At 40.1% G+C, this 10,970-nt stretch overlaps 2 protein-coding genes across 2 annotated transcripts; one reads left to right on the forward strand and one right to left on the reverse strand.

Annotated features, from left to right (window-relative positions):
• Positions 1–2,321: 2,321 nt before the first annotated feature.
• On the reverse strand, positions 2,322–3,762 carry LOC110608042 (acetylserotonin O-methyltransferase). The gene is made up of 2 exons (XM_021747259.2): positions 2,780–3,762; positions 2,322–2,682 (listed from the first exon to the last, which is right to left on the reverse strand). Exons 1-2 carry the CDS (start codon positions 3,650–3,652, stop codon positions 2,425–2,427), a joined length of 1,131 nt encoding a protein of 376 aa, XP_021602951.1. The 5' UTR covers positions 3,653–3,762; the 3' UTR covers positions 2,322–2,424.
• Positions 3,763–6,306: 2,544 nt separating this feature from the next.
• On the forward strand, positions 6,307–7,502 carry LOC122725024. Its single transcript, XM_043961438.1, has 2 exons — positions 6,307–6,975; positions 7,494–7,502. The coding sequence occupies exons 1-2, from the start codon at positions 6,307–6,309 to the stop codon at positions 7,500–7,502; spliced, it is 678 nt and encodes a 225-aa protein (XP_043817373.1).
• The last annotated feature ends 3,468 nt before the right edge of the window (positions 7,503–10,970 follow it).

Consider the following 10,970-nt stretch of genomic DNA (forward strand, 5'->3'; position numbering starts at 1 on the left):
GAAATGATGAGGTCAATTTGGTGACTGAAATAAGGTTGAAAGAAAATGGTAGTATATGTAAGACTTCATGAAGATAAGAGAGTGTGAGAAATATATTGTGCTAGATATGGCTACAGTAGCTGTGTGCTAGATATGGCTACAGTAGCTGTGGCACCATTTGGTAATTTGACATTATAGGTCTAATTCTATTGTATGATAAGAAATAACTAAGAGAATAATTTTGAAATTTATTATCTAAATTAATTTTAAAATTTAAATACATTTAGAATTCTTTATTGAGTTTAAACACAGTTAAATTTCTTTTGTTTTTATTTAAATACTATTTATTTAAATTTAAATATTAAATTTATTTATTTTAAATTTTGTTATTTAAATTAATTTTAGAGTTTATATGAATTAAAATTTGTTTTATTCTATTTGAATTTTTAAATTCTTTTTAATTAATTTAATTATATTTTTTTTAAGAAAAAACACACTTGATATCGAATTAAGTGAAAAAAAATAAAAATAAAAATATATATAAATTATTTGATTTGGTAATAAAAATTCATAATATTAATAAAAATTAATATATTAGAAATTAAAATTTTATAATTTATTATTAAGATAAAATAGTTAATTAATTAAATATTAATTCGTTAAATTCAAATTGTAAAAAAAAAAAAAAATCAACTTCTTAAATAACAAAAAAAATACTTATATCGATGAGATTCCTAATAAAAATAAAATTATAAAAATTATCTATCATATTACATACTGTATATCACTTAAATTTACAATAAAAAGAAAAATAAAAAAAAGATCATTTAGATAAAATTTATTTAATTAGATTGCTAAAAAAATAAATTATAAAAAAATATATGTTATATAAATTAGATTAGTAATATATAAAAGAATAAAATTACAAATAAAATTAAAAAAAATATAATTTAAAATAATAAATTTTATTTTATAATAATTGGATCTTAAGTAAAAATTTTGAAAAACTATTTTAAATAATAATTAGTTCTTTATATATGTATAGATAATTATAAAAAATTTATAATGTTGATAATATGAAATTATCATATAATAAGTTTGATAAATAATTTTATATTAAAATAATTTGATAAATAATTTTATTATTTAATATATTCATTATATATAAAATTGTAAATTTGATAAATAATTTTATTATTTAAAATAATTTAAAATGAGTAATAAATATTTTAATTTTGAGATATATATAAGTATTAAAATTGATATTTTGGAATAAGACTATTAAAATAAATTTTGATTAAATAATATGAAATTATTAGATAAGAATTTAATTTTAAAAAATATTATAGAATAATGAAATGATAATATAACTTAGTCATATGATAACAATAATTTATTTTTATTTTAAAATATTAAAATAATAGTGATAATATTAAATTACTACATAAAAGTTCAAATTTGTAAGATGATAATTATAATATAATGAAATAATTACAGTAATTTTAAGAATCAACTGAAATGATTTTAATCAATATATTAGATAATTATCAAAATTAATAATATTAATTTTATTTTAAAAAAATAATTAGGATAATGATGTAATTATATAATTAATGTAATAAATGATAAAAAAATCTTTAATAAATTTTAAAAAACTAATATTAATAGATTTCAAAGTAATTAAATATTATATTATTATAAATTAATATTCATATATTTTATATTTATTTCATTATTATAAATTGTATAACGATTTTTTTTATATGAGCAATTAAAATTATTATATTTAAGGTTGATATATTTAAATATTTATATAAATAAATAAATACTTGCACCGTAACTAATAGTATAATAAAAAAAATCTATAATATTTATTTTTGAATATGATATTATGACAGCAAGAGAATTTTTATTTTTATTTTCTAATTATGCTGTTTTTAGTTAAGTTATATTTTATTATTATTATTCAATTACGATTGATTATATTATTTATATATATCCACTTGTTGCGGCTGTTTGTTGTGTCTTATAGATAAATTTTTTAATTAATTTATTAAAATTGAGACAATTGATAAAGTATTTAATTTTTTATTATACATAACATGATCCGCTTATAATAAATTATTATTTTTTCACTTAAAATAATAATTAATAATACTATTTTTTTCGTACTTATAAATTTAATATGATAATAATCACATTTGATTAAATAATAGATCTAAAATTTTAAAACACAATACCCAATCTCTCGTGGCACCAATTTCTTCAAATTGATAAAAAATTAAAAAAAAACCATCATAGCAGCCATTGCTAGAAATCAAAAGAAAGGAAATTAAATTAACTAAGCAAAGCAAACGCCAGGCATGGGATTAATGAGCACACGTAGAACAAACTTGGAGTTGGTGATCAAGGGAAGGCCTCGATGACAGAAAGCACTTCTCCAATTTATCTTACAGTGTGACGGCTAAAGCCAACCTCTGCAAGAATATAGTCCCATTCCTTGTAGGTTCTCTCTTTGCCAGAGTTAGTATGAGCCATCATCACCATGTCCAGCATAACCCTCACGAACTCAAGCTTGTCGTCTTTCTCTTCTCCTACAACAACTTCAACCATTATCACCTTTCCATTTTCCTTTGGAATTGCTCCTTTACAGTTCTTTAGGATTTGAATGCATTCCTCGTCATTCCAGTCGTGCAGAACCCACTGCAATTCACACAAGTAAACAAGGTTGGAGTCCATAAGATATTGGACTTCGATGTAAACTAGTTAGAAGCTAAGCAAATTAATCAAATATAGTTACCATGAGGACAACAGCATCAGCCTTTGGAACACTCTCAAACATGTCACCACCAACATGTGTAACGCCATCACATTCTATTGCGGTGGAGACCACATGAGGAAGATCAAAGTTAATGCCCTGAATCCATGGAAAAGCTTTAACCAGCAGGCTCAGAGAAGTCCCATTACCCCCACCAACATCTACAAGAGTTTTTACTCCATCAAACACTTCTGGACATTTCTCAATCATCCTAGGTACAGCAATCCTAGCATGACAAGCCATTGCATCGTTGAATAGCTTGCTGTGATCAGGAAATGCAGCGCCGTATTTCCATATGTCGTCGCCGTGAGCCGCCTCAAACGCTGCAGTACTTCCATTTTGGCGAACACGTTTGCTTAGAAAATGCCATGGCGCCAGCATCACCGGGCTACTTTCTAGCAAAAACAGAGGTTTCAAACTTTTCTCTCCCTTACCGAGCAGACAGTGAGAGAGAGGTGTCTGTACATAACCGACTGTGCCATGGATAGTGTATTTCTCCTTGAAAATATTGTGATGCACCAAGAACCTCATGATCCGATTGAGAAAGGATGAAGCACATCCAAGCTTGGAAGATAGCTCAGATAGGGTAATGGGGCCTTCATGATTTTCAATGACATCAGCTACTCCAAGCTCTATTGCACACTTCACAGCTGCAATATTGGAGAACCCAAATACGTATTTCCACGTTTCTACTTCTGCTTGTGCCTCTTCATCTTCTATTTCTTGAATATTTTGAGACTCCTTTGTGTTACAATTCTCACTCTTAACACTTACTGGATTTGCAGGTAATCTATATCTGGAAGATTCAGCTATAAAGAGAACGAAGAATTCGATATGTGATGTACTGACCTTCATGCATAGATAAAGACGGGTTCACCCATGCATGGATTTAATCATTTTGCTTTCATAAAGAAAGATGTGAGTGGTGCTAGTTGGATGATGGGACATTTTTTGTACTTTCATGTATTTTGTCTTTTTTTTTTTTGTTTTTTTTGAATCAAATGTATTTTGGCTTTTAAAATATATTTTTTTTAATCATACACATGATTGCATTAAAAGTCATGGGCTAAGGGAAAAGCCCAATTCAGATCCCATAAGCCCCGACTACAAATTTAGCCTGATATGAAACTATTAGAATCCGTCGCCATGGTCGCCACTGCCATCTCCAATATAAGACTAGAAAAATAGACAAAAAGCAGCAAAAAAAAAAATGATTGACCAAACTCCAACCCGCACTAAATGCAAATTAAGCAAAAATAAACAAACAATAAATCAATAAGCAAACAAATATAGATCAATAATGATGACCGCTGGGCTCTTCCTCCTCGGTCTGGGGTCTAGCCCACGATGTAGGCCCATCATCCCAAAGCCCTCGAACCTCACGACTCGCACTAAGTCCAGCTCCTCCTCTTCAAGGCCAGCCCGACCCTTCCGACTGGACCAGCCGATCCTCGTTGGGCTCGGCCCTTATCTCATCCTCTGGCCCAACCCGGAACCAAGAAGTAGATCCGCATGTCCCTCGTGTGGATCCACCCGCATACGCGTCCTGAAAGAATCAGAGGCCGTTACGCATGGATCAAAGATTTGATTCTCTCGTACGTCCATATCAACGTAGCAGGGACAAGTGGACCAATGATATACGTTCTATTAGCACGTCACTAGCTGACAAAAGGAAACATATAAAAGGAGAAATACTCTCCTCTAGGTCTAAGTCTTTCTAGTTTTACAGAACCCATTGTAAAACCCCATTTTCTGGATCTCAGATCATCAATTGGCGCCGTCTGTGGAAAACGAAGGAGATCTTTTCATCACCAGAGTTCCACTCTTAACAAAACCCACTGAGATCCACGATGGCTAATCACAATGAAAGCAACCTTAACATCCCAAATGACCTGAGCTCTGCCCAAGAGGGGTAGCAGTTCTCCTTTTCTAGCCCTACAACACTAAACAACCAAACACCCATTCCTCTCAATCCCTCGCCAAGCTTGGCAGGGAATGCTCCCACCGCTACCTTATCCAACCAGGACCTTCAAACCATGGCCCTCCAACTACAGAATACCGCCCACTGGTTGGGGCAGATAATACAACAAAGGGGCCTCAACACCCCGATAAATACACTCCCAGTAGTAGAAGAACCCCAAACCAATGAGCCCCAACCTGCCCTTGACCGTCTTCAAACCAGCAGCCATGGTACCGGAGAAAGAGGGAGAAGAGCCGGGGAAGAGGAAGAACCGGAGGCCCGAGTCCATGGAAGGAGGGTGAGGGAGATGATAGAGAATGATGAGGCTGACAACTATTCCGCCGGGACAACCAAGTGGACGAGAAGTGAAGCAGAGGAGGAGGAATACCACCTAGAGAAGAAACCCAGGCTGGAAGATGAGGATGTAGACCAAAAGCTGTAGAAGTTGAGAGAGTAGCTCTTGGCCAAGCTGGGAAAGAAGGATCAGAGCCAGATCTTCCTGCCCACTTCTTCACCTTTCTCGAAGCAGGTACAGCAGGAGACTGTTCCAAAGAAGTTTACGATGCCACAAATGACGGCTTATGACGGAGCTGGAAACCCACGAGAGCATGTCCTCAACTACAAGACTTTCATGGAGCTGCAGACTCTGTCAGATGCCTTGATGTGCAAGGCATTCCCAATGACGCTTTCGGGGCCAGCGAGGGCGTGGTTTAATAACCTTGAGGCTGGAAGTATCAGCAGTTTTGGAGATCTGGCCACTCGCTTCATCATCCGGTTTATTGCCAGGGTGCCTGCGGATAGAAAGACGAGCTACCTGGAAACAATCAAGCAGAGAAGAGACGAATCGCTCAGGGAGTACGTCGCTAGTTTCAATACGGAGGCTCTGCAAATTCCCGAGCTCGATGAGGGAAGGGCGGTGGAGGCCATGCAGAAGGGAACGACCTCTGCTGAGTTCTTCGGCTCACTAAGCAGGAAGCCTCCGACCTCACTAGCCGAGCTGATGCAGAGGGCTGAAAAGTATATAAGGCAGGATGATGCCTTAGTGACAAGCCGATTCGCCAAGGGAGCGGTAGGTAAGGAGAAAGTCCCGGAGGAAAGGAGGCCGGAGAAGCATGAGAGGAAACATGGCAAAAGGCCTGAGCCTTACAGACAGCCCTGGGAACGAAGGGACCAAAGACCTCTCCCTCCTCGGGTCGTAGAACAAAGGTCACTCCCTCCGTGGGTCCTAGAGAAGCCAACCCCACTTAACGCTTCTAGAGCCGAAGTACTCATGGCCGTCCAAGACAAAGAATTCATAGAGTGGCCCAGACCCCTGAGAACAGAAGCCGACCAGCGAAATCCTGACAAATACTGTCAGTTCCATCGCACTCATAGCCATGATACCAATAACTGCTTCCAGTTGATCGCAGAAATCGAGAGGCTGATAAAAAGAGGGCACCTGAAGAACTTTGTGAAGAAACCGGAAGGACAAAGACCTCAGCCCAATTCGGCAACCCAAGCGCCGAGGAGAGTGGGAGCAGTGAATGATGGGTCTAGTGGGACCATTAACATGATCGTGGGGGGCACAGGAGGTCGGATGAGCTGTAGAGGAAAGAAGAGGAGTCGAGAGGGAGAAAGCAGTGGCGCCGAGGTCATGCAGGTCATCGAACACTCTCCAGTGGCCATCACTTTCTCTCCAGAGGATGCTCAAGGTGTTCAAATGCCCCATGACGACGCCCTTGTCATTCAAGCTGTCATCCACAACTATCGGGTGAAGAAAATCCTAGTGGATGATGGGAGTAAGGTCAACCTGCTACCCTACCGGGTCTTCCAGCAGATGGGAATCCCTAAAGAACAGTTGGTCCGGGATCAGGCACCGATCAAAGGAATCAGAGGAGTCCCAGTACCTGTAGAAGGGAAGGTGAAGCTGGCTCTCACCCTAGGAGAAGCACCTAGGACTCGCACTCATTATGCGGTGTTCCTGGTAGTCAAACTTCCTCTGAGCTACAACGCGATCCTGGGAAGACCTGCGCTGTTTGACTTTGAGGCCGCCACCAGTATCAGATACCTGGCAATAAAGTTCCCAACAGAAGCAGGGGTGGGAATAGTTCGGGGAAGCCAGGAGGAAGCAAGGGCAGTGTACCTAGCCATGGTAGCAGAGCTGAGCTCAACAGAGGAGAGGCTGGATACAGAAGTCCTGGAGGTCCGAGATGAGAAAACAGAGGCCAGGATAGAACCGGTGGGGGAACTGGAGATTTTTCCCTTATCAGAAGCAGAAACAGATAAAGTCTTCAGTCTCAACGCTGGCCTCACCAAAGAGCAGAAAATTGAGGTCATGGCCCTGATCCGAAGTCACGCATCAAGCTTCGCCTGGAAGCCTTCTGACATGCCCGGGATTGACCCAAAAGTGATGATGCACAAGTTGAATGTCCTCCCTGAAGCTAGACCGGTAAAGCAGAAGAAGAGGGTAGTAGGAAGGGAGAAGCAACAGGCTACCAAGGAGGAGGTACTGAAGCTAGAAGAGGCAGGCTTTATTAGGGAAGTCATGTACCCACAGTGGTTAGCTAATCCTGTACTAGTCAAAAAAGCCAATGGCAAATATAGGATGTGCATCGATTTCACTGACCTAAATCAGGCCTGTCCTAAAGATTGTTATCCCCTCCCTGATATTAATAAAATGGTTGACTCTACGGCCGGTTTCGATTACATGTCTTCTTTGGATGCTATGTCTGGCTATCATCAAATCCCAATGGACAGGTCAGATGAAGAAAAGGCCTCGTTCATAACAAAAGATGGACATACTGCTACAAAGCCATGCCCTTCGGTCTAAAAAACGCCGGGGCAACATACCAAAGACTGATGAACAAAATCTTCAAAAGCCAGATCGGCAGAAACGTAGAGGTTTATTGTAACAGCCCGAAAACCGAACTGCTACCGGCACTAGGATCCAGATCGACTTAAAGTCGCCGGGACCCGTAGTAAGCCTGCTATACTGTCTGTGTACCTGTGACATCCCATACATGATCATACATTTTCTGTAAAAATATAAAACTTGTCTTTACTCCAAGGCTTAACATGTGCATGCACTATATCTTTTCTATTTTATCCCCACTCTAGGCGGATATTACTCATAATGTTAAGTCTGGTTTTCTCATATACAGAACAAGAAAAGAAAACATACATAAACTGATCAGGTGTCTACAACAAGGGATTACATCTTATAAGTCAAGCACAAAGCTACACACTATACATTATCTCTTTACATATACATGTCCACACTAGCTATTACATAACTCTTCTTCTTGCAAACCCTGCTGGACTCCCTCTGGACTCTGAACCTGCAAACCTGGGGGATAGGGGAGAGGGATGAGCTATACAAGCCCAATGAGCAGAATTAGAAACCATAATTTGAAAACATGATCTCATGGAATGCACTACATCACATCATCTCAGGGATAGACATGACCACCAAAAATCCCACTGGAAGGATGCCTGGCCTAGCCAGGTCTTACAACCTCAATCTGCCTGGCCCAGCCAGGTCTTACAACTCTGCCTGCCTGGCCCAGCCAGGTCTTACTATCTCTGCTGCCTGATCTAGTCAGGTCTTACCTACAGATGGCTGCCTGGCCCGGCCAGGTCTTATAACAGAGCTTGGGCTATTGGAGTCGCCTTGGTCTATCCACAGCCTCATACACATCGTATTATGCAATGCGTCAATCTTCGTGAAACTAATGCAAACACCCTACTATACTCTTATGATGCATGACATATGCTCAAAGCAGTTTAGTTCTGAAAAGAGAAGTTCCACTCACCTCTGGCTGACTCGGCAGGTTCTGAAACAGTACTCACTGCTGCTCTCTGGGGTTCCTCTGGTCCGTACCTCTTCCAAACAAGAGATCAAGTGATCCGAACGTGGAGATATGGAGAAAACCTCTTCCAAAGCTCCAAACGTCCAAACTTGCTATGTTTACTCAAAACCTCTGGCTGCAAGTGGAGGAGAAATATCCTCCTTCCACCGACCTTTGGCCCTTTTATAGGTGGCTGGCCAGACCACCTTCGGCAGCCGAACGTGAATCCGAAACCATGCAATGTTCGGCGGCCGAAAGTGACCTTCGGCGACCGAACCTTTGCATTTCTCCCTTATTGCTTTTCTTTCCAAACTCACTTCCTTTAACACGTGAAAACATGCACAACTCTTAAAACACACAACGCTTAAAACACACATGAAAACATATGGCTTACCCTTCTCGAGGGTTCCGACACCCGAGATTCCACCATACGACAGGAATTCCGAGGCCGGACTCGAGCCGGGTATTACATTCTCCCCCCCTTAAGAACATTCGTCCCCGAATGTTCCGCAAACAACGACACACATAAACACAGAAACACATAGCAATGGGGAAAACCTAACCTTAAAACAGATATGGATATTGCTGGAGCATCGACTCCCGTGTCTCCCAGGTGCACTCTTCTAGGTTATGGTGGTTCCACAGGACTTTCACCATTGGTATCTCCTTGTTTCTCAGCTTTCGAATCTGGGTGTCAATGATCCGCACTGGCTGCTCGACATAGGTGAGATCGCTTAAGATTTCCACCTCAGGCTCACTAAGAACCTTCTCTGGATCTGACACAAACTTTCTCAACATCGAAACATGAAATACCGGGTGAATTCGTTCCATCAATGCAGGTAAATCTAGCTTATACGACACAGGCCCGATCTTCTGCAAGATTTCAAAGGGACCTATGTACCGTGGAGCCAATTTACCCTTCTTTCCAAAGCGAACCACTCATTTCATTGGAGACACCTTCAGCAATACCATATCCCCCTCCTGGAACTCTATCTGTTTCCTACGGATGTCTGCATAGCTTTTCTGCCTTCTTACAGCTGTTTTGATCCTTTCTCTGATTATAGGCACTAACTTGCTGGTAATCTCAACTAACTCTGGCCCTGCAAGAGCCTTCTCTCCTACCTCTTCCCAGCAAACAGGTGTTCTGCACTTCCTCCCATACAGAGCTTCATAAGGAGCCATCCCTATGCTAGCATGATGGTTGTTGTTGTAGGCAAACTCCACCAGAGGTAGATGCTGCCTCCAAGAACCGCCAAAGTCTAACACACACATTCTCAGCATATCTTCTATGGTCTGGATGGTCCTCTCTGACTGACCGTCGGTCTGTGGATGGAAAGCAGTGCTGAAATCCAATCTTGTACCCATAGCAGCTTGCAGACTCCGCCAAAACCTGGAGGTGAACTGCGGTCCTCTATCTGATACTATCGACACTGGAACTCCATGCAGCTTGACTATCTCTTCTACATAGACCTGCGCTAACTTGTCCACAGAATAGTTGCTCCTGACTGGAATGAAGTGAGCAGATTTCGTCAGTCTGTCCACAATCACCCATATGGAGTCTAGCCTGTTGGACGTCGCCGATAACCCCACTACAAAATCCATAGCGATGTTCTCCCATTTCCACTCTGGAATCGGCAGTGGGTTAAGCATTCCAACCGGCTTCTGGTGTTCTAGCTTCACCCTTTGACATGTCTCGCAAGCTGACACAAACTGTGCCACTTCCCTCTTCATCGCTGGCCACCAATACACCCTTCTCAGGTCTTGATACATCTTGATGGCTCCAGGGTGAACGCTATACCTCGCACTATGAGCTTCCCTCATAATGTCTTCCTTCACACTGCTATCATTTGGCACACATAATCTCTTCCCGTGATGAAGAATCCCCTCACTGTCAAATCTGAACTCTGCACTGTTGCCAGACTGAACAGTCCTGGCAATCTTCACTAACTCAGGATCTTCGTGTTGTTTCAGAGCCACTTGCTCTAGAAACACTGGTGTAACTCTCATTTGTGCAATCAAAGCGCCTGTACCAGATAACTGCAACTGTAGCCCTTCATCCATGAGTCTGTAAAAGTCCTTCACTACCGGTCTTCTCTCTACTGCAATGTGAGATAAACTGCTAAGTGACTTCCGGCTTAAGGCATCAGTTACAACATTAGCCTTACCCGGATGATACTGGATCTTACAATCGTAATCACTAAGCAATTCTACCCACCGTCTCTGCCTCAAGTTTAACTCTCTCTGACTCAAGATGTGCTGCAGACTCTTATGATCCGTATAGATCTCACACTTTACCCCATAGAGGTAATGCCTCCACATCTTAAGTGCAAAGATAACAGCTGCCATCTCAAGATCGTGTGTTGGGTAGTTCAGCTCGTGCCTCTTC

This window comes from Manihot esculenta, chromosome 11 (genome assembly GCF_001659605.2).
Source record: "Manihot esculenta cultivar AM560-2 chromosome 11, M.esculenta_v8, whole genome shotgun sequence".
NCBI lineage: Eukaryota > Viridiplantae > Streptophyta > Magnoliopsida > Malpighiales > Euphorbiaceae > Manihot > Manihot esculenta.